General features: G+C 36.7%; 1 protein-coding gene across 2 annotated transcripts in view; it reads left to right on the top strand.

The window, feature by feature from the left end:
- Positions 1-13847: 13847 nt before the first annotated feature.
- The window catches only part of Sohlh2 (spermatogenesis and oogenesis specific basic helix-loop-helix 2), an 81004-nt gene continuing 67801 nt past the window's right edge, over positions 13848-27050 (top strand). For both annotated transcript variants that reach the window (XR_002398295.2, XM_021266483.2), the window contains exons 1-2: positions 13848-13978; positions 24031-24245. Coding sequence is in view for 1 of the 2 variants with exons in the window: in XM_021266483.2 (XP_021122142.1) it covers positions 13931-13978; positions 24031-24245 (263 nt within the window). In the remaining variant the exon portion in view is untranslated. The remainder of the gene's footprint in view (positions 13979-24030; positions 24246-27050) is intronic.

Genomic DNA, 27050 nt, shown 5'->3' with positions numbered 1-27050 from the left:
AATGTACAATCTACTGTAGTGTTCACTTTTACAAGGATGGAGGAGTAGACTCTAAATGATGACTCTAGGGATGGAAGGAGAAGAAGAGGATTAATGCTTTTGAAATAAAAGGAAAAATAATAGGTTGATAGCTTTAGGCTTTTAGTACTTTAAAGATATTGTTCAACTGTCTTACAGATTTCTTATTTTCTGATAAGAGCTTTGTGACTTTTTCTTTGTTTCCTTTGTACAGAATGTATCTTTTATAACTGGCTGATTAGAAGATTTTCTTTCCATTATTGGTGTTTAGGAATTGATTACAATGAGCTTCAGTGTAGTCTTCCATTCATTATTCCCATTTATCCAAGAGGAATAATTGGTCCAATTAATAAGGAATAACTAGTGCAGAATCTCTATTAAATGTCCTGAGTCATCCAGAAGAGCACTTAGCTAGCTGTAACCGTCTGGAGCTTGAATGCCTCCCAGGCCAGTGCGAGCACTATGCTTTACCTGACAATTTCACTCTATGCTTGTGGGCCTCAGACTCAAGGGATCCCATGCAGATTTCTTGAGCTCTCTTGGGTTTTTATTGTTGTTGTTGTTTGTACTGGGGATTGAACCCAAGGACTTCATGTTGCACCACATTCTCATCCCTTTCTTAGTTTTATTTTGAGATAAGATCTTGCCAATCCTTATCTTGTGCAAACTGGACTCAAACTTGCAGTCCTCCTGCTTCAGCCTCCTAGAGTTCAGGGATTATATGCATGTGACACCATGTCTGTTTAAACTTCTGTTTTGTATAGGTCTTTCCTTTGTCCAGCCACTTCAGCCTCCCTCCTCAACTCCAGCTTCTGTCTCCTCAACTTTGTAAAACTGTCATTCCTTGCCTGGTACCCCTCCCCCATTCCCTGCTCTCATTTCTATAGTGTATCTTCAGGCAGAAATATAGAGTGATGGTAGGGTTTGTTCCCTTTCTCTCAGGGATCACTGTCTTTGGTGCATGTTTCTTGTGAGCGAAAGTAGGGAATGACCTGGAGTCAAAAAAATGGCATTCATGCTTTCCTTTTGAACACTTAGAAGTATGCTAACATGATTGAAATGTAAACTGGAATTGCTTTTCATTATTTATTTAAAATTTCATAATACTCAAATGCATATATGTGAAATATAAAGTGTAGTAATATGGATATATATTTCACTCAACCTATCAAATGTCACCAATGATTGTGAAATCCCTTATTTGTCTCGCGTTTTCCACTCTCTTCTCTCTTTCCAGAATTAAAGACTTTTATTTGCTATTTGCTTTTCTTTTATGGTGGGACTGGAAATTGAGCCCAGGGACTTCACACTGAGCTACATCTCCAATCCTATTTATTTGTTTATTTTGAGACAAATCATCCTCACTAAGTCATCCAGCCTGGGCTCAAACTTTCCATCTCCCTACCCAAGCCTCTCAAAGTGCTGGGATTATAAGCATGCATCACCACACCTGGATTACTGTCTATTTTGAATTATAACTGATACAACCAGAATAGATTGAGATATGTGAGAAAGACATTTTTGTGTCAAGGCCTGGAAGTTGTTTTTTATAGTAATAATACAGAATCTTATAGCAATAATACAGAAATTGATAACTTAAATTTAATTGTTGCCTTAACAAAATACTAAAACAAATGGCATTAACTGAGCAGGTCTGCAGTGGGAGGCACAGAAACAATATTTGGCTATCTGTTTGCATAACATTTGTACCAAGGCTTAAAAGACCAGTATTCTATTGATGGAAAAGCAGAGATTCTATTTAGATAAAAAATCATTATTCTGGTTATGTTCATCAGATTTGAAAATATACTGAGTTAGAATCAATTTTAAAATATTAATTGAGATTCTAGAATCTGACTCAGTGATGCAGACAGGCCAGGGGCCATCACTACCAATGAATGGCTAAATTTATCTCTGTGTAGTCTCAAAGATATTATTCTATTGAAAAACCCAAATACCTCTCAGCTTTACTACAAATATTCTTTAACACAATACAAATGAACATAGACTTATTGCCTCAATAAGTAAAATGCAAAATTCAATGACTTAACATATATAGACACATAGAAAAGGATTTACTTTTGAATCACACCACAATCAAAGTGTGGGTTAGCAGAGTGAAAGAATTTGCTATATGCAGTGATTCAGGGACTCAGGTTTCTTCTATCTTGTGAGACCTGAGATTCTTAGGGACTCTTTTAAGATTGTCTGAATTGTTTGGTTACAGAAATTCTCCCTGACTTAAGTCAGCTGTCATTGTGGCAAAAGAAGAGTTACTCTGCAACTATGTGATCTTAGGCAGTAGAGTTATAACCAAGAGTTCCAGGGGAATTCCTACTAATGGTCTGGCTGTGTTGCTGCCCTGGGAAGATGCTCTCAAAATGAATCAACATGGCAGTGCCTAGCCTTACTCTGCACCTTGTGTGACATACCCCCTCACCCTTAGTTGTATTGGCAGTTTGGTTTAGTTCCACACTTCCTAGCAAAGAATTGTGATTAAAATGAGGCAACTTTATTAGAACCAAGTCTTGTTTTTGAAAGTGAATTAGTATATAGGATAATGAGAAAACTGTCAAGTCTTATTGCAATCTACTTCAGAACATCATGACAAATTAGAACAACTATTTGACCTCAATGTCTAAAGGCAATAGTTCTTAATTATTAGGGAAAAAACGTCTTTATCATCACATATGCTAGATACTAGGATATGAAGTGTACTAAAACAGTCTCTGCCTAATGCAATAGTTATAATTGTTGAGCAGGGGTTTGAGAGAGTGTCTAGATTGTTTGAGCTGCTATAACAAAATACTACAAATTGAATGGCTTATATTTTTATTTATTTTTTTAATTTTTTAATTTTTTTATTTTTTCCCCATTAACTTTATTGGTACATTTTAGGTATAAAATACAGTTACATTCATCATTGGGATCTTGTGCCATTACATGAGTCTCTTGGTTCTTATTTTTTCCCCTTCCCTTGCCCTCCCTTCACCCCCTCCACCCTTCCCTATTTCCAAAGACCTTGTTTCCATTTTTTTCCTCTTCTCATATTTTTTCCTTTCCCTTTTTTCCCTTCCCCTACCCCTCCCAATTCCCCTGGTCTTTTAGACCTTTTCTTCCTGTTACACAATATCAGTCATACATTTTTAAAATTACAATATTAAGATCTAGGAGACATTACCACAGAATTTAAAAGGAATTAAAAATTTACACAATTAAAAAGGATATAGAAAGCATGTTACAAAAATCTTTTTTGAAATAAATTTGACAACTTCTAAGAAGTACCTTGGAAGACAAATTAATGAAACTAACTCTGGAGGAAATATAAAATTTAAATAGCACCTATTAAAGAAAGTATATTCCTAGCTTGAAAACCTACCTATATGACAACAGCAGGCTCATAAACATCCTAACTGATAAATTATATCAAACAATTAAAGCAGAAAAAAGAGGAACACTTCTCCCCTCATTTTAGGAACTCAACATTGTGCTAATCCTAAAACTGGATAAAGATAATAGAAGAAAAAAGTATGAACATAGATAGAAATTTGTTTAACAAAACAAACTCTTAGAAGTCAGATCTGGCAGTATGTAGAAAGTGGTTTTGTTATAGGGATGGCAGTGTTGGTTCAGCATTGGAAGATCCACCCCCAAAAGTCATCATTTTAACAGAGGAAAGGAGAAAGCCATATGATCCTGTCACTAGTTGGAGAAAGAGTATTGGACTAAATTCCACAGCTGTTCATGGTACAATCTATCAGGAGACTAGAAGTAGAACAGAACCTTCTCAACAGATCAAAGACATGTACTCCATACTTTCAACAAAAACTCCTTCTATGAATGGAGACGATACAATGCTTTCTCCTTAAAGTGGGGAACAAGGGCATATAAGCCTACTCTTCATCTGTTCATTAGACTTTGAAACATAGGTCTAAACCAAAATAGTCTGGCAATAAAATGACACAACTAGAATAGGATTGGCACGGCAGAAGCAAAATCTTTATATGTAGATGAAATGATCATCTACAGAGAAAATATCTAGGAGCCCCTAGAACTTGTACTTGAATTTAGCAGGATTAGAAAACACAAGGTATATATAAAAATTCAGGTCTGTGTATACTTGCTATAAATGATGAACTGGATATTGAAATTTAAAAGTTATGTAGGAGTACAAAGGACCTAGAAAAGTTAAAAACAAAAACAAAAACAGTGTTGGAAGACGTTTAGCACCCAATTTTAAAATTTCTTCTAAAGCTACAGTAATCAAGGCAGTGTTGGTGTAAGGAAAGACATATAGATCATTGGAATAAAACAGAGAATCTAGAAATAGAACCACACATATATGGTCCACTGAGTTTTGAAAGATTATTTAACATTAGCATTTTATAGAATATAAACTCGATTCAAGAGCCGAGGAAGAGACAGTGTTTTCAGCAAATGGCACTAGAACACCTGGTATCCGTATATAAAAAATTAACCTCAATCCTTTATTTCCATACATAAAAATAACTTGAAGGGATCTATGAACCTAAATAAGAAAGCCTAAAAGTATAAAAGTTTAAGAAGAAATTATAAGGGAAAATATTTATGAATTCAGGGTAGGCAAGAACTACCTAGGATACAAAAGACATGATGTATAAAAGAAAAAAATTGATAAATGAGATTCCATCAAAATTTAGAACTTTAAATGACATCATTAAAATGAAAAGTAGTCCTTAAACAGACCATATTTACAATGCGTATAACCTATGACCACAACATATAAAGAATTCTTAGAGCTCATTAATAGCCAACCCAATTAAAATGTAGACATAAGAAGATGAGAAATAGTCAGTACAGCACAAGGAATAGTGTGAAATTCTAGAATCAGAAAAATACTAATCAGTACAATAATAAGATTGAATTATACACTCATTAGGGAGATGAAGTTAAAAGTTTTAAAAGCCTTGTCATGACTTTTTCTTTTTGTTGGATTCTCCCCCTTTGTGTTTAATTTGTCGCACCCAATGGATTCATTCTGCTGGGTTTCCTGGGGTTGTGATCCTCATTGTCTTTTCCTAGGGTATTGTCTAAAATTTTTTTGGAGTGCCGGTTTGATATTCATGAAGTTCCTGAGGTTCTCTTTATCATGAAAGTATCTTATTTCACCATCAATTTTGAAAGATAGTTTTGCAGGGTACATCAATCTGGGTTGGACGCTGTTTTCCTTTAGGGCTTAAAATACATCACTCCAAGCTCTTCTTGCCTTGAAGGTTTGCATTGAGAAGTCAGCTGTGATTCTGATGGGCTTTCCTTTGTATGTGATTTGTTTCTTTTCTCTCACTGCTTGTAGAATTTTGTTCTTCTGTTGGATTTCTGGAATCCTAACTATTATATACCTATGTGTAGATTTTTTTGATTAAGGCTAGCTGGAGTCCTATATGCCTCACTTATCTGTATGTCACGTTCTTTTCTCCTCCTTGGGAAGTTTTCTGCCATCACTTCTGTGAACAGTGTTTTTATGTCATCTGCACTGTCTCCTCTTTCTTCATTGACTCCAGTCAGTCTTATGTTATTCTTCTTTGCATTGTCTAGCAGCTGCTGGATTGATTTCTCATGTTCCCTTACAATTTTAAAGCAATTTTTCTTTTCCTGGTCACTAATTGCAATCTTATCTTCTATATCTGAAATTCTATCCTCACATTGGTTCATTCTGCTGCACAGACTTTCGATGGAGTTTTTAATCTCTTGGAAATCTGTTTGTATCTGTTTTATGGATTCCATTTGTTTCCTATGTTGGGATTCCATCATGTTCCTCAGATCCTCTATTATTTTATCTGTGTCCTCTCTAGATTTATTAATCATGTCTTGCACCATGAGCAAAATCTTTGCTGTTACCTGAGTAATTATTTCTGATTTCATTTTTCCCAGATCCTCTTTTGTTGCCAGTTCAGAGTCCAGGTGGTTGAGTATCAGAGTGTTCCGTCTCATTTCCCTTTGGGGTTGGTGTAGGTGATCTGGAAGTCTATTTTTGAGGCTTGTTTATGTGTCTTCTCATTTCCACGGGATGGGGGGGTGCTTCTGGAGCCCACGCGGCTCACCTTCTCTGCCCTAGGATCTTGGGATGGCAGCGGGGCAGCTTCCTTCCAGGTGCTGAGACTGGCTCAGCTTCTCTGTCCTAGGAGCTTGTGATGGCGACGGGGAAGCTTCCTTCTGGGTGCTGGGACCAGCTGAGCTTCACTCTTGAATGGCTTATAAACAGTAGACATTTATTACTCACAGTTCTGGAAGCTGGGAAGTCCAAGATTAATGTGTCAGATGATCCAATGTCATCTAGCTTATGGATAGTGTCTTTTCACTGTATCTTTACATTTTGGAGAGGCACCTCTCATGTCCTGCCTCTTTTTTTGTATATAAGGATAACTAATGTCATTCATTAATGTTACTTCCTCATGACCTACTGACCTCTCATACATCCTAATTATAATACTATTACCTTGGGAGTTAGGATTTCAACATTTGAACTTCAGGGGGACACAAATATATATTCAGTCTGTAGCACATGAAATTAGGAGTACTTTGAAAATGTTCCAGTTATCTTCCCAGGCTAACTACAAAAGAAAAATGTGAGTCAGTGTGTAATGTGGGATAAAACCAAACCAAGACAAATAATTATGTTCAGAATGAGTGTGCTAAACTTTAGACAAGGCAGCTGTTGGAACTGCACTTTCATGTTAGCAGAACTGAGCAAGAGGCAGAAAGGAGGCATTCAGATGGGAGGGGATCTAGCCATTTTGATGCAGGGAAAATGGGACAGAAAATTCTTTAGGTTGAAGTCAGAATCAATGAAGACCAAGTAGTAGCTGAGGAGAAACAGAGGAAGGACATATCCAAGATAGCTCCTGAATCAATGAAATGTACACACAGAGATTTCATGGTAAAGGCCATCCTCTAAGGGCAGCTCAGGATTTCTCAGGGCATCAGGTAGTTCATCAATCGGCCCTATAAAAAAGAAGTCCCTGGTCTGTGGATTTAGCTCAGTGGTTTCGATGCTTGCTGTGCAAGCGCAAGGACCCGAGTTCAATCCCCAGTACCAAAAAAAATGAGTCCCTTTATCTGATTGTGTGCAACCTGTACTTAGGACACTGTAAGAGTACAGAAACTAATTCACTTGACTTGATCAAACATGGTTATAATTTAGATCTAAAACATCCTCCAGAAGTCTAATGTATTTGGAAGGTAATTGGGTCATGGAGGCACAATACTGAACAGGGGATTAGACCCCTGATGAGTTCTTAGCTGGTTTGGTGTTAGGAGGTGGGGCCTGGTTAGAAGAAGGTCATTGAAGGTATGACTTGGAAAAGTGTATTCTTTTCCCCTGGCTCCTCCCTTTTCTCTTAGCTTCTTAGCTACCATAACATCAGCAATAGGCCAACAGGCCCTTCCACCATGATGGTTCTGTTTTGAAGCCAGCTGACCATGGACTGAAACTATGAACCATAATAAACCTCTTGTCCTTTAAATTGTGGGTGTTGAGTATTTCTCCCAGTGATGGGGAAGGTAATTAATACAAACACTAACTCTAGAAAACAAGACTGTGTGATAAGATAGTGTGTATCCTGTATTGGTCATCTTTCTTATTGTGGGACAAAATACCCAGCACTTGTAATTTAGAGGAGGAGAAGTTTATTTTGCTCCACATTTCAGATTGTCAGTCCAGGGTTGGGTGAGTCCAAGGCAGAGACAGAAGAGCATAAGGGCATGGTGGAGGAAAGGTGCTCAACTCACAGAGGCCAGAAAGCACAGCAGGTTAGATAGAGACAGGGAAGAAGGGACCAGGGACCAGATATAGTCCCCATGGTCATGGCCCCATGACCCACTTCCTCCAACTAGGCCCATCTCCTAATAGCCTATTCAACTATGAACTCATTAATGGGTTATCCCATTGGTGAGTTTAGAGCTCTAACAATCCTCCCCTTTCAGGGTGTTTCTTCATCTAGTCAAATTAACAATCAAGATTAACTAGTACATGCCCTATCGAGGAATTGAAATTTGATTGTATAATCAGAGGAGCCCTTCCATATTTTTAAACAGGGAAAGGCCAAGATTAAAACTTTACCTTTTCCTGTTGGCCACCACCAATGGGATTTGTAGCTATTCTGGCTTTGAGATACTAGGGTTGTCATTTTGGTGTGTGCAATATTTTTTTATTTTCAAAGCCTGTCTTTTTCTTCCACTACACAATGGACAGTGTTAATGAAATAGAGGATGGATCATAGGCTTAGAGCTGGAAAGACCCGAATAACAGTCCTCATATACCAACCAAGTACCGAAATAACCTTAAGTCCTTCTTTCATTCAAATATTTTGGTGCTAGCTATCAGCCCAGTTGCCTTTCTAGGCCAATCTATGATGGTGGTAGATGGGACATACTAAGTCTCTGTTCCAGAGGTCTGGATTAGACAAGTGGAAATAAATTTTCTATATCACAGGAGATAAAGAAAAATAGAGTAAGGGGTTAGATTCTGATGGAGAATGTCTCAGGAGGCATCACCATAGCAGAAACCTAAATATAATAGAAAATCCTGGGGGGTGGGGAAGGAGAGAAAAACATTTTGGGGAAAACAACAAGGCATTGTGAGAAGGAGTTGTGAGAGATCATAGGAATGGCAAGAGGCAAGGTTAGAGAGGCAGAGTCCAGGAACATGGAACTGTGTTGGACATGGAGAAGTATTTGGACTTTTTTCTGAATGGAGAATTTTAAGAAGGGTAGTTCATATTTTGGTTTATATTTTAAGGGACCAATTTGGCTATTCTATGATGAATTGCTAGAAAGGATGGGGGGCTTGACAAAAGCAAAAGCAAAAGTCTTAACATTTCGAAAAGATATTTCTTTATAATTCTGTAATGGAACTTAATGGTTAATCAAGTTATGGTAGACGTTTGAAATTATTTGAAAGACAACACAAGCATGAATTTTAAAGTACATACATTTAAAAAGAGAGTTTAATGCAGTACATAAAAAAGTTATTAGTAAAAATGATCAAAATTAGTTAATTCTTTGGCTTTCAACTTCTGTGGCTCCAGTCTTATTTATGAGAACATTCTCTGTGTTCCAACATCTTTGAAAGGGGAGGACAAATGTGTGATCTCTAGAGTCCCACTGAATTCTAAACTTCTGTGCTTTTGAGAACAAGTCCAGTAAACAACAGTGTTAGATATAACACATATAACAGTTACCGTAAAATACTTGGATAGAAACTTTCCAAATATTTAAAGCATGGGTTCTTTATAAAAGTTCATTTGAACAGGGCCGGGGATTTAGCTCAATGGTTACGTCTCCTGCCTCGCAAGCGCAAGGACCTGACTTTGATCCCCGGTACCAAAAAAAAAAAAACCAAAAAAAAGTTCATTTGAACAGATTATGTATCCTATATTACCTGTAAACCTATTAAAGGTGTTGTGAAAATTTATAATTTTAATTGAGTGGGGGGATAATATAAGGCATATGAGTGCTCATAAATTTAACTTTTCAAAGATAGGCAACTAATTTTGTGTGCAAGTTTTTAAATATATTTATAGTTATATATAATTATATATAATTATTCTTATAGTATTTCATAAATCATAGCGCTATATTCATTTTTTCAACAAAAGTATAAGTAGCATGTTAATATCCTTGGGAATCACAACTGTAATGATGAAATTTTCTCTAGACATTGCCAGTCATCCCATGAGGAGTGAAATCCCCTTTAGGGAGAGCACTGTTTTATAATAAATGTCTGTTCATCTCTAGGCAAGATTTTTCTTTCTTTCCTTTCTTTTCTCTCTTTGAAGATTAAAAACAAAAAATCTGTTTATTCTTATGAAGTTTGAACTCTTGTATTCTGGATACAGAAAAAATATATTATTTTTTCTTCCTCCAACACATGAGTGATGACTTCCTTTCACATGATCTTAGGGCCATTTTAAAATCCAAACTCAAAAGCAACATGTCTTTGTTAGTTTCAACAATGTCTTTGTCACAATTAGCATCAGACTTGCTATCTCCACCTCTGGGGCAATGAAAGCATGGATACTATTGAAAGGGGATGCTCCAAATTGCCTCAGCTCACACCCCACCCCAATATTTGAGCATGGCTTTACCTTTGTCCTGTATTGTTAGGCAAACCAACTACACATTTATCTAGATGTTCTCTGTTTCTGATTAGCTTGAAAAGAAGTAAAGAAGCAACATTCACTAAATGTATATGTTTACAGTGGTCACTTTTTATAAGTAAGACACTGTTTCCAGGACCTCTGCAGACACCCAAATCTGCAGAAACTTGTTCCTTATAATCATGGCATAGTATTTACATAAATTATTCACATACTGGTGCATTATCTCTAGATTATGTGTTCAGATAGAGCATACCTAACCTGAAAATCCAAAATTTGAAACTTTTTGAGTGGTGACATGATGCCATCAGTGGAAAACTCTACACCTGATCTCATATGAGGAATCACAAAATTATTAAAATTTTCTATAAAACTACCTTCAGTATAAATATATATGGTATTCATGATATATATGGTATATATATATGGTATTCATGAAAAATAAATGTGTATATATACATATACATTTGTGTATATATGTATACCTACATATAAATGTATATATATTGTATTCATGATATATATGGTGTATGTGTATATATATATATGGTATTCATGAAAAATAAATGTATTTCTTGTTTAGACTTGGGTTCTACCCCCAAGATATCTATATCTATCTATCTATATACAGATATTCTCAAATCTTAAAATGTCTGTAACTCTTCAGGTCTTAAGTACTTAGATAAGCGTACTTATCCAGTCATACCTACTACAATGGAAATGCTATGTAAATAGTTGCTATAGTGTACTGTTTAGGGAATAATGATTAGGGAAAGAATCTGTTCATGTTTAATACAGATGCAGTTTTTCTTTTTTCAAATATTTTTGATCCATAGTTGGTCCAGTCCACAGTTGTAGAACCTATGAATATGGAGGGCCAACTGTACTTCCAAAAGTAATACAGAATGATCCTTTCAGAAAAGTATCTACACCATTTATTTCCACCAAAATAGAAAACCACAGCAATATTTCTGCATGCTCTTATGATGTAAATCAGGCCCCCAGAACGTAGTAGCTGCTCAGAAACCAGGAGGCTTGCTCAGAGATAAACTGCCTGAAGGGTTGGTTCATGTAGAGTACTTCTGTATTATATGGTCAAGTGAGATCAAGGGTCTACAAAAAACTAAGTAACCATCATCATACTTCTACTATTGGGAAGCTCATGACATACTTGTACAGTGGACTTGCATTATAACTGGCCTGACATATGAACAACTTGGGTCATGACTGGAATTTTAGTTTTAACTTTTGACCAAAGTCTTGGTTTATGACTCAAATTCTGGTCTTTCCTGTGTGGAGTTAATTGAGAAATCCTGTGCCAATGTCTCTCTGAAGACACTGAGATCTGCCTGGAAGAAAGTGTGGCCTAAAATTATACCGGAGAGAGACTTTGAAGGCTGTGTACAGGAGCCTGAGCCTTCAATTGAAGGTTGAAGGTTGATGACATTATCACTATAGCAGAGTTCATAGGCTCCCAGGTAGATAGATATTGGTGATGCTGAGGAACTGGTGGAGGAACACTCAGAGGAACTGTCTACAGAACTTTAGCAACTTCTGGCTGAGCAAGAGAATGGCAGCTGAGGAGCTTTCTGATGAGGAGGGGGAGTACCAATAATCAGTGAAGCAAAGTTCTTCTGAAATAATGGAAATCCTAAAAAAATGGACAGAACTACAAACGTTTGTAGAGAAGACCCACTTAGACATAGAAAAAGCCAATTTTTTAATTCACTTGCTTAAGGACAATGTCATACTACAGAACAGTGTTAAAAAAAGTCAGAAATAAACCTTAGACCAGTTTTTAGTTCTGAAAATGTTGAGACCTAGTAAGCCAGAAGCAAGTTCTAGTGGGCTTCAGAGTCTCCCTTGAAAGAAAGGACATTAGAGATCAAGATTTCTGATGTTCTTATGGAAGGGGACTCTCCTTCCACACAATAATAACCACCTTCCATTTCATCTTTCCTTCCTGCAACCCCAAGATGTCAATGTGAATGATGAGTACAGTATGAAATTTTTTGATCTGGTAAGCTAGGTACATTTTATAACTTTTTGAATACACTATAATATTATTGGTGCTTCTGGTAAATCACATACATTATATCACCCTTTTTTATTATAAAAAGGTTAGTTAAGGGGTGCTTTGGGAAGTTTGGGTATTTCCATTATTTCTCATTATGGGTATTTCCATTATTTCTTATTGGAAAAAGTCTTGACTTACAACCAACTTGGGTTACAACTAGCCCTCACAAATGAATTGAGTTTGTAAGTCAAGGGTCTACTGTAAAAGCAGGACGAATCCTCTACAGGTCCTGATACCTGATAGATCTTGTTATGGCTTGTGTCCAGATGTCCTCCCAAAGCCTCATGCAGTCATAGGTGGGTCTTTTTCAGAGGCGGCTGGATCTACAGTGTGTGACCCTGGGATTGATTCATGGTGCAATGCTAGGATTAAGGGTGTGAGTGCTACTCGCTCTAGGTAGCCCGGATAAGATATAAGGGATAGAAAGCTGTAGTTGACTCTTGTTGCTTTGCTACCTTCTGCCCGCCATAAACTGTTTCTCCTCTGTGATGCTTGTCTGACAGGACACCCTGACTTGGAGCCAGGACTGAAACCTCTACAAACCTCTACAAACTGTGAGTTAAATAAACCTTTCTTCTCTTAACTTGTCAGTATTGGGTATTTTGTCTCAGTAACAAGAAAAGTAACTAAGAAAGATCTCAATAAAATGTTTAGTGAATTCTGAATGTACTAGTCAGAGCAGCAGCTAACAGAAGATTTCTTATCACTGCACTGTTTCATTTGAGAAAATGGGAAAAGTATTTGTTAAATCACAGAACCAAATGTGCATCTAAAATTTTTAATTTCTGAGTGGTTTGGAAAGAAAACACTATGAGTGTACTACCAATCTCTAATGTGTGTGTGTGTGTGTATGTATATATATATATATATATATATATATTCCGCCAGAAAATGTTTACATACTTCAGGAAAATAAAAACTGGTATAGTTTAATACTAAATTTATTCAGACATCATGAGATTAAAACAAGTTACCTTTGGCCTCTACAATTACAAAAGGTGATCTTAGTAGTGGCCATTAGCTTCCAAAAATTTATTAGCACAGCAAACTTCTGTTTGGTAACCCTGGTCATTGAGATTGCTGCACATGTATTTTCAATTTCTTGTCTGAAGGCAGGCAGTGTAGTGGGTTTTCTGCCATATACAACGTCCTCTAGAGTCCACCATAGGAGGGGTTAGGAGGGTAACGCCATCTTGTTGAAAAAAATCATACTATTTTTTTTTACCTAAAGTGTGTATACATTTTTTGGCGGACTCTGAATAATATATAATGTTTGTCTATAGAAAGAAAAGTCCTGTTTGCTGATTCCTAACATTTAAACTTAAAAACTGTCCATAAGAAAGGATATGACTTAATTTTTTGAGACCAGCTTCAGAGGAGGGTGTGCTTCTGCTCCCCCCCGCCCCAGGCTGGCAGCTCCTTATCTTCCGCGAACCTGGGGTTGGGCAGGGTGTCAGTTGCCATCTCCTAAAGACCTCCCACCACACCAGCCTCAGCCTCGGGCGCTGGCCCAGGCCCGCAGGGTGCTCCTTGCAGCGGGGCTCCCCCAAGTGGCGGGCCGGCGCCAGGGCCACTTTAAGGGCGGCGGGTGCGCGCGCCCACAGCTGTGACTGGCGCCCTGGCGGGAGGGGCGCGCGGTGCGTCTGCCGAGCTCCTCCTGAGGGCAGGCTGCTCCGCCACTGCACGTGCGCCGCAGGCCATGGCGGCCTCAATTATCAGCCGGGAGCTCGGCGGGATCTCGGGCCAGGTAAGAAGAGGAGGAGGAACGGGAGGCAGCTGCGTTTATAGCCACGCGGCGGGCCTGGGTCCAGGCAACTCTCGTCGAGGGGACAGCCAGGGTGCCACATCCAGGGCGCCTGGGGGAGCGGCCGAGGTACCCGTGCGGGCTGCATCTCCTCAGCAGGAGGCGGAAGGCCTAGGCCTGGCCCTGTGAGGAGACAGTCGCGCCCTTTCTGTTGACGCTTGCCCACCCTGCTAAAATAGCTTTTCCAGCCCAAGGCCACTTGTGTAACCTAGGAGCACAATTTAATGGCACTCGAACTGCTGGGCTCAAACCTTGAATTGTTTTTAGTGTTAATATCGGAGAGTTAGTGTATCGGAAAGCTTATTTCCCGCTTTCCTCTTTGCACACGTTGGCTTGCTGGTTTTGCGAACTAGCATGGTGTCCGAGGTGTCATTGCTCAAGCTTAAACACACGCGTGCACACACACACTCGAGCGGTTAAATGTGGAAACCAGACTGGAGGCTGGAAAGGTTCCTGCCACCTCCACGGAAGTCACAGGCGTCTGCTGAAAGTGCCCCTTTGACTGTCTCTCCTTGAATCCCAAAATTTGGCTCTTGTGACCTTGTAGACCAGCCAGCCTCAGCAGTTTAGCCAGACCCTGTCTCAACATGAAAAAAATTAAGGGTGGGATGTAGCTACGAGTGTAGGCCCTGAATTTACTTCACAGTACAAAAGCGGGGGCATCACTACCTCACTAGAAAAGATAAAACTTGGCCACAGCAGAAAGCAAGGCAGGCCTATGTTTGCTTTCTTCTGGAGAGTCTCACAGACCTGCTTGGATGGATATGAGAGGGAGCCCTTGTGCTGAGTGCAGTTTATTACCGCCTTGGTTAATCTCACTTCTTGAGAACAAATTTTCTAAACAATTATTTACCACTCTGAAGTGGACCTGTTTAACAGGTTCTCTTAAATTTTTTCAAGATGGCGGAACCTATTAAAGCTCAGAGTGGTAGGTTATGGTGGAATTAGGCAAAGCTGCACTAAATAGAACTCTGAATAAAATAGCTAATTATCTAGTAGTACATAAATTGTGGTTTCCTACCCTTGAGAGTGAAGTTCCAGCAGGGCCTTTTGTACGCCCTTACCAGAAGAGCAGCTTGCTCAGTTTCTCCTGATAGAGCTGCTTAAATCTCTGACTCCTGGGGAAACTGGAGGCCCAATATTGCTATGTAAGAGCATAGGTCCATGCAGCTGCTGCTGATTGTTAACCCTGCTCCTGGTGATAAGAGTGACATAAATAACAACTCACTAAAATACAGGAGTGATTTGCTTTAAGCCTTCAGCACCTGCTGTTACTAATTAAGGATTTTAGCCTGCCACAGATTGTAAATGGAAATCCAGTGTTCTAAAAATTATAGATACTGGATTGCCCAGCATGTTACTGTGACCACAGAAATAAAGTGGAGTGGATAAAGAACATTAGTGATGATGTCATATTATAAAAGCTGTCCATACTTAGATATCAGGGTGTTAATAGGGCATACTCTGAATGGTGGCATTACAGATGCTTTTTATTTTCACTCTAATTTCTTTTGAATTTTCTAGTATTCCCCAGTGCTTTATTTTTAAGTGCAGTAAGCAATTTAAATAGAAAAAGATTTGTTGTCAAATGAAGTCTAGCATTACTTCAAATTTTGGTGCTTGTAGGTGAAAATCTTAAATGTACTGAAAAGCAGTTTTGCAAAAGCAGAATGTATTAGAAACTTACTCCTTTTTCTTTTATTATCAGTAAATGTCTTCTCATCACCTGTGTTCATATATTATACCAACAACACAATATTTTTAACTGAATAAGTATTCAGATTTATGTTGATTAAAAGCTGTTCACTTAATCTGAATTACTGGATAGTGGACTTGAACAGTGTTCTAATTTCTCTGCTTATGAACATTCTGAGCATGCCATGAAGAAGCCTGTGGTAAAAGAGCAGATCAGATCTTTCCACCTCCACTCAGGTTTCTCCTCACTCCCCAGTATCCATGTTCCTCCCTTTTGGGCTTCTTGACTCATCTCTACAAGGGTGAGATTCTGGGGGACATTAGGCTCTGAGCCTTGGAGGGGAATATTGCAATCAGAACACCAGGGCTTACTTGTGAAAAGGCTTGAGTTAGGCAGCTGATTTCTGTTAATCAAAGCTCACTTTTTGCTTCTCAGTAGGCCCTCTTTCCCAAGCTCTGACTCAAATGATGCAAATAACAGTTCCATTCAATGTTGTTTTCCTTGTCCAGCACGGACACATTTTCCACTCAAGTTCCACCCCTGTCTTCTTTCTCCTGTCAGGTTGAATTAATATTTTCTGTTCTTTGTGTTCAGGTGTGCTATCGTTTGAGAAAGTATAGCAGTAACTACCACCCACAGGGCATATACAAATAATTTGTCCTTAAAACAGTATGGCAGTGTATTTATCCTCCAGACCAGGATCACATAAATATCTGACTTAATGTCACTAGTGAGTGGTTGAACAAGCTAACTTTGATCCTTGCCTAAAAAGCCTTTGTTCCCTTCTCACTGCATCAAGCTTTTGAAAAAAGATCAGTGACAGCTCTGATAGAACAGAAACTCTACGCTCTTGTGTGTTCCAAAGATGGAAAGACATGCTCGCTTAGCTACAGAAAAGGCTGCTAAGATTGTAAGCCCCACAAGGCCAGGGACCTTGTCTGTTTACCCAGAACTGTGTCTGCCCAAGTAGGAGGGATGCAGTGATATCTCTGGGAAAAGTAAATATCAAGCATGTTTAAACAGATGTACAAAGTGCCAGGATGTTTTTAAAGAAAAACCTTTCTAATAAGTTTTACAAATTATTTATAATCCAGGATGCTTGCCTTATACTGTACATGTCATTTATTTATAGCACCCCCTTTCATTCTCAAAAAGCCTCAGTAAAAGATAAAATTATATAGTTGCTCTGTCTCAGATATTTTTGGGCATTCATAGGGAGCTTCAGTTAACCAGGTTAATTATAAAATAAAGCTACAATCACTCATATTATGACCACTTGATTGTTTCAGTGCTTTGCACAAAGCAATATATTGGTATAGATTAAATCAAATGCTGGAGTGAAAATTCACAATCTGTCCTTGCAAAGTGCTCCTGAAATGCTACTGGAAATGAGGACTATTTATAAAGTGAAAATCTGAAGCAGACACAGGAGAAGGGCACTGACACTCTCCATTGTAGAAATTCTAAGTTTTAAAGCTCATTTGAAAGTGTTATGTTCTCTTCTTTAAATGCAGGGGATTTGAGAGATGGAGAAGGAAATAAGGTTGGTGAGGTAGGTTGATTTCAAGCTATAAGAGGGTACACTAAGAAGTTTACATTTGTATCCTCTTGTGGGGCAGTTGAGTAAGATTGCCTTATAATGGTGAATTGAGAAAACAGATAAACCTCCTCAGACTCCATAGCAGAAGATAATTTTGACCCATGGTGTTGATACCTTTGGCAAGTAAATATCATAGAAAAAAAGGGTAGGAGTAAGTGTTCTAAATTAAGAATCCAAGGAGGGGCCGGGATTTAGCTCAGTGACACTGTGCCTGCCTCATAAGTGCAAGGTCCTGAGTTGGATTCCCCGGTACAAAAAAAAATCAAAAAAACCCAAGGAGGCATAAAAACCAAACCAGTACTTAATCCTTCATGAGATCTTGGTTCAAACAAAGGAGCTTCTCTCTGAACAAACAAAAAACCCCACAAAAACAAAATAAAATACAAGAGAACTTGAAATTTAAGGAGCAGATGGGATCAAATTTCCACTATAACCAAAGTAGGAAAACTACATCCTAATAAGTGCTAAGAGAAAAAATGTGGAGGTAGGGCCATGGTGTAGCACCTGCCTAAGAGGTGTGTGAAGTCCTGAGTTTGATTCCTAGTACCAGGAAAAAAAAATAGACCCAAAAAAGGCCCTTAAAAAAAAGGAAATGCAGAGGTAAAAATAGTTCAGGCTCAATGTTAACAGAAATAAAGTGGGCAGAGGGTGTGCATGCGGACTGAAATACCTAGATGCAGACCACCTGGGCCTGGTGGCCCTCTGAGTTTCTTTACCCCAGGGACTCTCCTGGTTCATTTCTGCTGCAGCAAGAGCCATGGTGATTTTAACTCCAGGATCCAACACAGAAACTACTCTTTAAAGAAAATGAATTATAAGCTAATGAGGATTCCTGGTGTGGGTAGGTTCCAGATCTCTGTCATTGCCCAGGAGGACAAACAGCAGCTGTGGCAAGGGGGAACACAGTGAAATTGCCATCTATGAACCAGAAATCATGTCCTCATTAGACACTGAATCTGCCAGTCCCTTTATAATGGACTTCTAGCCTTCAGAATTATCAGCTTGAATAGGCTAGAATGTAAGGGAATAGAAGTAAACTAAAAATTCTAATTCATATCCTTAGGATATCACATCCTAAAAATGGAGTGATTAAAAATTACAAAATAAAAATTTTAAGAATTAACAAGTCACATTAAATTGCAAAAGTCTTGAGAAATACTGAAGACTGAGCTAGTGATCTGGAAAGTAAAGCTAAGGCAGTCTAGTTTCTTACAAAGAAGTTGAGACATGAAGGATTAACTTAGGAATTCTAGTATCTGATAGAAGATTTGCTAGGAGGAAAAGACAACATTGAGGAGGAAATACCACAGAAATATTGGAAAAACATATCCAGAGCCAAAAGATGAATAAAAGCCTTATTCAGATGCGTTTTAGAAAACTATCAGAACCCAGAGAATAGAGAGGAAATAAATCACTTAAATAAAAACGAAGCAGCTTAATTTTTTTGTCAGTAACTTGGAATGACAGAAGAAAGTGGACCAGTTTCTTAAAAATTCAGGGACAACATAGATTGACCTTAGTATTTGCTAGGTAAAACTACCACTGAATTATGAGCACCGAATGAAGATGTTTTCACATATACTAGGTCTCTCTTTGTGCCATTAGATAATCTTTAGGAAACTTTCCTGAGTTTGTACTGCAATTCAATAAGATGAATTAGAAACAAAGATCATTACATTTAAATGTTAATAAAAATGTAAAAATTTAATTATGATTAGAATTTAAAATTCCAGGTTGTTAGGACATAAATGCACGAGCTGGTGTGGGGTATTAAGTGGAGAGAGACATGTTAAGTATGCTGTCTTATTTAGAGAGAGGCTGTAGATTTAGGTTAACTCTACATCTTAATTGAAAGTGGGTACATATCCTTACTGAAAATTAAAAACTTGACTGGGGATTTTTAGCTCAGTGGTTCCGCTGCCTGCCTCGCAAGTGCAAGGTCCTGAGTTCAATCCCTGGTACCAAAAAAACCAAAATAGCAAAAAATATTAAGTACTTAGCTCCTGGTGGCCAAACTAGTAATTTGAGGAACAAAATGAATAACAAGAACATTGGATTGTAACCCAGAGAAGAAAATAAATATCCATAAACCCATACCGATATAAATGATTGGCTAAATAAATGAATGAGGGAGACAAATCTTTCTTACATAAGAATTCCAAGTGTTAAACAGAAGGGAAGGAAATAGAAAATCATCATTGGAATGTTGCACTTGAACAACTGTGACGTTCTTGCCTGTGGATCTTGAGGATCCACCTAAGAATGTTAAAGTAGAACGCTCAACTTTTAGGAGAAATGGGTTATTTTCATAGCCTCAACATCCTTCCATATTCATTTATTGCTATGATGTTTTTACCATATATCCACTGTTTGCTAGTCCTTCCTCCAAGAGGTTGTAGGTGCTTGAGACCCCTTCCTTTGAGTGTGTCTGGATTTAGCGACTCCTTTCTGAAAACAGTGTAGAAAGGGAAAAATAATGACTTTACAGTGGACAACCCTCCTGTGCCTTAGCCAAGGAACCCAGGTGAGCTTCTCTGGTGATGTTTCAATACATAATACCCTGACAAGGGCACTTCATGGTTAAGTATTTTTCTAAATCTGTAGTTCCAGTGTAATAACTAGAAACCATCAGACATATCCAAGTTGTAGAATGTTTACATAATACCTGACACTATTCGAAGGTCAGAAAAAACAAGGGAAAACCAAGGAGCTTTACAGATTGGAGGAGACTAGGAGACAATGAGGACTAATATAATAATGTGTTATCCCAGGTGGGATCCTGAGACGGAAGAAGGACATTAGTGGGGAAATCGAAGTCTGTAGTTTATCTACTAGTACTGTCCTAAGTTACTTTCTTAGGGTTTTTTTTCTTTTAATTGTAAAAACCCACTTTTTTTTTTTTAGTTTTGATAATAGTACCATAGTTGTGGAAGATGTTAGTAGAGAATTCATGAGAACTCATTGTACTTTCTGTGCAGCTCTTCTGTAAATCTAAAATTAATTCAAAATAAAAAGCTAAGGCAACTAACCACTTAAAGAATAGAAATAAGGGCTGTTGCTCTCAAACCATTGTAGGTACAATAGGAGGGAATAAAGAAAAACTGTAAATGGGAAACATGAATAACAAATGAAAGGAATTAGATTATTTCACATTGGGTTGCCAGTGTTTCACAATCAATATTAGCTAATTAGTTGTATTCGGTATTAACTGATCAGTTATATGTTTCTACATCAAAAATGGAAAACTGAAAAAAACCTTGCAAACTCAATTTATATGCTATTTGTAAAATCTACACAAAATTAAAATTATATAAAATGGTTTAAAATAAAGTTACATGAAAAATGGAGAGCTGTATATCAGAAAAAGTAAAATTTCATGTGAAGAGCATTAAAAATGACAGATTTCATGTATAGTTTTCTATGTATAATTATCAGTATATAATTATATTTTACTTAGATACTATGTAAACATAGATCATCATACATAATATATAAACTATATATTTATACAAATATTTACTATTATCATGAAACCTTATATACCTTTCCCATAATTAGAAATAGAGTCTATAGTTACAAAATTGATAAATGGACAAAACCTTGTTTAGGGAAATTTTGACATACTTATCTCATAAACAGAAAGATCAAGTAGACCTGGCATAAGAAAACAAATAATAGGCTTGCTTTAAAAGATATATAGAACTTTATGCCCAACAGAAAATAGGTATTATTTTCAAGTACATTAATACAAATTTACTGTTAATCTGTGAATAAAATGTCAACAAATTCTAAAAAATAGACATCATTCAGGGCAGTTCACTGTTGACAGTATATTGAAATAAGAAATTGGCAGTAAATAGCTCACAAAATTAAATGCCAAAATACATTATCCCCTTGAAAATTAAATGCACCTTTATTTAGAAGTTTAATGTAACTCTTATTAGAAAATGGAAATATAAACTGAAAGTATATTTAGCACTGAATAAGTATGAATACACTATATACTACAACCTGTAGAGTATAACATTTAGAAGATTTAGGTCCTCTACTGTGCTTTCCAGAACTTTCTACAATGATGAAAATGTTCTGTAATTGTGCCAGGTGATATGGTAGCCACTTACATGTTGATATTGAGGACTTGAAACAGGCTAGTGCCATTGAACTGCAGTTCAAGATTTAATTAACATGAGTTTAAATTTAAATGGCTACATATGACTACCATGTTGGACCATACAATTCTATAATCTCTAGTAAAGCATTCCAGAAGAAAAAATAGAAAAAAAGTATTAATCTGTAGTTAGAAAGCAAGATAAATCTAGTAATAAATATTATGTATTTTTAAAAAATTAATACATTTGAAAATATGTATAGATGAATTGGATTTTTAAAAATATACAACAAAATTTAAGAAAAGTGGAGCACTTAAATTTGCCAGTAAGGCAAACACTAAGGAACTGCAAAAGGTAGTCCAAGATCCACCTATATAAATGTCCTTAGGACCAGGTTTTATAAACATGTTTTAAATAACCATGAAGAAGTGGATAATTTCTATGTCTAATAAAATATTTGACAATACAGAAAATATCGAAGCTATTTTATTCTTCAAGGCTAGCATATAATTCTGATACCCAACTCTGATACTCAAGGCTAGCATATAATTCTAATATGACTGTACATTAAAAAAATTGTATCCATTTTCACTTGTAATCGTAGATACAAAAATTTAACAATAAATTAATTGAACCCAGTACACATAAATTGGTTTATCCTAGCATACTAGTGATGGCTTGTCATTAGGAAATCTAGTAATGTAATTTACTACCTAACATTAAAAAATAATAGCAAGATCATATACTGAAAAAGCATTTGATAGATTTCAGCACCCATTTCTGGTATAACGTTCAAACCTTTCAAGTAAAAAGAAACTTTTAAATTTGATAAAAGATACTGATCAGAAGGAACCTTTAGTAAGTTTCATATTTAGTGGTAAAATTTTTCAAAATATTCTCTGTAAACCCAGGAACAAAGCAAAAATGTTCATTGTCACTTCTGCTATTCACCATTGTTTTAGATGCTCTAGCCAATGCTTTAAATAGATAAATGGCTCACATTCTGAAAACTGAGACAAAATGTCACGTTTTGAAGATTTTAATTATCTCCCTAGGAAACTGAGAAGAGTCAACTAAAATATATTGGAACTAGATAGAGCCATGAAATACTTGAAGCAAATTCTCTGTGCAGAGATCAGTCTCTCTTCTGTATGGTAACTATAATAAAAGAAGATGCAATGAGTGAGAAAAGATATCCCCTTCATAATGACTTCTGAATGTTAAAATGTCTGAGAATAAATACACAAGAACACATGAAAAAAATCTATATGAAAATAACTAAAAATCAAGAACATAAAGAACCTGAGTTCTCTGAAGGTCATGCTTTCTGATCAGGGAAATTTAATACAGCAATGATATTCCCTAATCTTTAAAATAAGCATGACCAAAGCTTCAGCAGGGTTTCTTAATAAAATTCTGTTAGAAGAGAAATTAGAAAATATGGAAGAGCCAAACTGAAAAATAACAAAGAAACTTTGTACTTTATCAAATAGCAAAACATACTATAACTAGTAATTAAACTATGTTATTAACCAGGGATTGACAAATAGATCAATAAGTCAGAATGATTTTTTAAAAATGTATAAAATCATATATAAAGGTGGCTTTTGAAAACACTGAGAGTTTAGCTTGTTCAAGAATGCTGTTGAGCCAATTAGCTCTATACTTGGAAAAGATAAAGTCAGATACCTAGCTTATGTTAATAACTAAATTCCAGATGGAATAAAAAGCTAAATGCAAAAATAAAACCATAAAAGCATTAGAATATACAGTAAAAGCATGTTTTAACATAAGACAGGGAGAGTTGCATTTTTGGTAGACCTTCTCTTTGTACGTACAAGTATTTCCAACCTCTCCACTTCTTTTGGCTTCATTGACCATCACCAGCTCCCAATGTGTTTTCTGTTTTTTTGTGTGGATCTATCTATGCCTGGTATTTCCAATTGTTTCCTACTAGTTCCATTAATTCAAGCATCTTCATCCTTGTACATTTTCAGTGGGTTGTGTTTGTTAGTTATAGAAATAAAACAGAAATAAAGGTGAAGGTGGAAATTCTATTTTTCCTAATTGTACTTCAAAATACCCTCAAGTGGAAATAAAGATCTTTTTAGGTTTCAAATATTGGTATTTGCATGTCCTGTATATTCCATTCAAAGGACTTTATTTGAGCATTTCTTAGGCCTAAGGAACTTAATGCTTTCTCTGTTCTCTTGAATGTCTGTTTTTACCAAAGTAAGTTGTATGAGTCACCAGTTTGGTTTTCTCAGGAGGACAGAGGATTGGGAATTGGAATTATTAGAATCCTGTCTGTTGTTACTAGCACAAGAGTGAGATTTATGGGAAAACCACAGTAGAATAACAGTAGGCAAAATTAAAACATGGGATGAGCATTAGATACATTCACTGCCTTAGGTACTGAAGACATGAAACTAATGATCCCTCCTCTTGAGGTGCTTATAGTTGACTGGCCAGTACAGTAATAGAAGTCATCATTGTGTTGTCACCTTTGTTTTATCCTCTCACTCACAATATTTTCTCTATGCCCGGATAGTAATTATGCACTGCTGCTATTTTCTTCCTCCTCTTACAGGAAAAAATAGATCTTTTATTAGTTGGAGATGTCACTGTTTGCTACCTGGCTGATGATATACAGAAATTCTTTCCAAGTTCAGCAGAAGTTACCATCACCATTAGTGATGTGAAGAAGGCAGCTACACTTTTGGATGACTGCACATTTGACATAGTTTTCTTGAAGATAACTTCATTCCTAACTGCTGAGGAGCTAGAAGCTATCAAGTCAATTAGGTAAACTTTAAACTCCTAACTCTGTATCTTTAGCATAGTTCTTTTTAAAATGTATCTCTATAAAAATCCTGAAAGCTGATATATTTCTACTTTACATTTTAAAAGGAAGCATATCTTCACCAGGAGAATTTAGATTCATGTTTTTATTGCCAGTTTGACACACTGTTATAAGAATTATTTTAACTTGTGAAATCATATATATGGGTGAGAATGCAAGAATTCGTTATAGAAATTTATTTGGTATAAAGTGCTTACATTACTCCTGTAGGTATGCTTTTTAAATAACTAGAATTAAAATGATGCATCTTTTCAGAGTTCATTAATTGTTATGGCAAATATTAAAACAAGCAAGCTTCTCAGCTTTAGGCTGTGCTGGCTCTGGACTGAAGCAGTCTCTTGGAGCCTTGAGGCTCACTCTGGATCCATTGAGATGAGACATTATTACCTCCAACATTTCTCTTTCATCTTGTAGCTCCATAGAAGTTCTACTTCTTTCTAGTTTACTCCACCTCTCAAAATTTGGAGTCTGGTGTTGGAAGAGTTAGGTTCTTTCCTGCCTGTGTAGGATTTTGAACCACTTAAAATGTCTTTAAATAGAATTAGGTGGGAACAAACTTGTACTCTTTCTACAAAAAGATGGCATAGAGAAAATGGAATTATAGGTAATATTGGAATGCATACAAACTTGTCAAAATTATAGGACAGGCCTTTTTAGGCTCAAGCAGAAAGTTTAGAGATAATATTGTGATCCTTGAAGAGATCAGAATGAGCAACTTATACGTATTAGGGGAAGAAAACTGTTGGAGTGGGAACAAGCCCATTGAATAACTTAAGAAAAGACAGATAGTACTCCTGAGGTTTCTTAGAACAGCTGGGCTTCTGCATTTCTTTTGGCATTCTATTGGGAATATGATTTCTAGGCAAACCAAGCAAACCATCTGCCTCAGTAGTGGATTTCACACCAAACATTTTATGAACTGTCCTTCTGAGTATATGCCTGTATTATTAAAAGATCTGTAGATAGAGTTACCTGGTTGAGGACTTGTCACAATATTACATTCACCTAGTATTTTTGATTTTTCCACAGATCTGTGAGATTTGTAAAGTGAGGTTTCATTGCCCCTATTTTTCACAGATGAGAAAACTAAGGCCAAAGTGATTTTGCCTAAAACTGTATGGCTTATTTCCACAAAACTCAGCTAAAACTCCTTACTCTCCCCTCAGGTTTTTTTCTAAAAGTATGTACATATTTGACTTTTGTATTAAAGCCATTTATTTGACACCTTTGAGATTCATCTTCTTTTCTTCTCCCCTCCTCTCTTCCAGTGTTGTGGCTAGAACCCAGGGCCTGGTATGTCCCAGGCAAGCACTCTACCACTTAACTACACTCCAAATCCACAGTGTAATATTTCTTAGCAGACAAAAGAAGGTAGATGAAAGTACTAAATGTACGGATATGAATACAGTAGTTCTAATATTTTTCTGTAAAAGTATTTGAAATGAAAAAAGGTAAATTTGTGGAAATACTTGGATATGTTTTTCTTGTCTCTTGTTGGTCTATTCCCAATTCATAATATAGGCCTTGACTAAGAGCCAGTATTATCTACCTTTATAAAAGTATAAGTGAATGAGTGTATAGATGAGTAGGGGAAATTCCACTGGGGGTGGACAATGAGATTAGCTTTTGTATTCCTCTTTGAAATGGGGAAGTTTTCTTTTTGGAAGCTTTATTTTTGTGTTTCTGGCCTCAGAGGAATGTCTAGAGATTCCCTCTCCTGCCCTCAAAACTGTTAGGAGTTTATGAATTATTAAACCCTTGTGGAGGGTTCTCAACACACTGTTTTCCTTGGAGTAATGAGTCCTATATACATAATGCCTCATTGTACAGTGTTTAAAACTTCATGTTTCCTAAGGCATAGTATCTTTTGACTTTTGACTAACTTTTTTTTTTTTTTTTGGTACCGGGGATCAAACTCAGGACCTTGTGCTTTCGAGGCAGGCGGTGGAACCACTGAGCTAAATCCCTGGCCCTTGGCTAACATTTAATTATTAACCCCAAATGAATTGACTGATTTAGCTTTGCTTCTTCTGTTTTATAAATTTTTCCCATTAGTATTTGTTTTTGCTTTATAGTACCTCGAACTGTGGATTGGTCCAGCAAAATGTACAACTACAGTATTTTTCTTACTCTTCTTTCTCTGGACACATTATGTTCCCTTCCAGGAAATGAGGAATTTGTTATAGAGTAGAAGTTTCCACATTTATTTACACCTGCAGAACACATGATCACAAATCTATTTATCTGCAAAGAGTATGGATTTTTATTGAAAATAAGAATAGAGTTTAGTCTGTTACCTATAACAGAATAAAATGAAAGCAGCCTACATAAAAGATTTTTTTAAGAGCTATATTTTAAGTTCAGTGGTAATCGTTGATCTACTTTAATTGTTCATAAAAATATTGGCAATTTCCAGACACATTCTTAAGAATTATGGCATATCTCAAATATAGGTTAGCATTCCTGATAGTACTCCCTAATTTGTTTTTCATTTTATGAATATATTGAAAGGATGAATTTTTACTGAGCCTGATGAACTCACACACTACCCAGGGTAATGTAGTTTAGGATAATCTTAGGATTCCTAGGGTCCACTCCAGAATTCCAGGATATTTCACTCTTGTTTAAGTCACTTATCAAAATTAAGTCAACTCAAAGGGCAGATGTTTAATAATTCAGATATATCCTAAACTTATAGCTTCTAAATGCAGGTACAGAAATTAAAATTCATCAGCCAAATATGGATC

This window comes from Heterocephalus glaber, unplaced genomic scaffold (assembly GCF_053883595.1).
Source record: "Heterocephalus glaber isolate CG9 unplaced genomic scaffold, H.glaber_assembly_v1.0 deba00001720, whole genome shotgun sequence".
NCBI classification, from domain to species: domain Eukaryota; kingdom Metazoa; phylum Chordata; class Mammalia; order Rodentia; family Bathyergidae; genus Heterocephalus; species Heterocephalus glaber.
The sequence above is the reverse complement of the archived record's forward strand: the minus strand, read 5'-3'. Positions and strand labels throughout refer to the sequence as shown.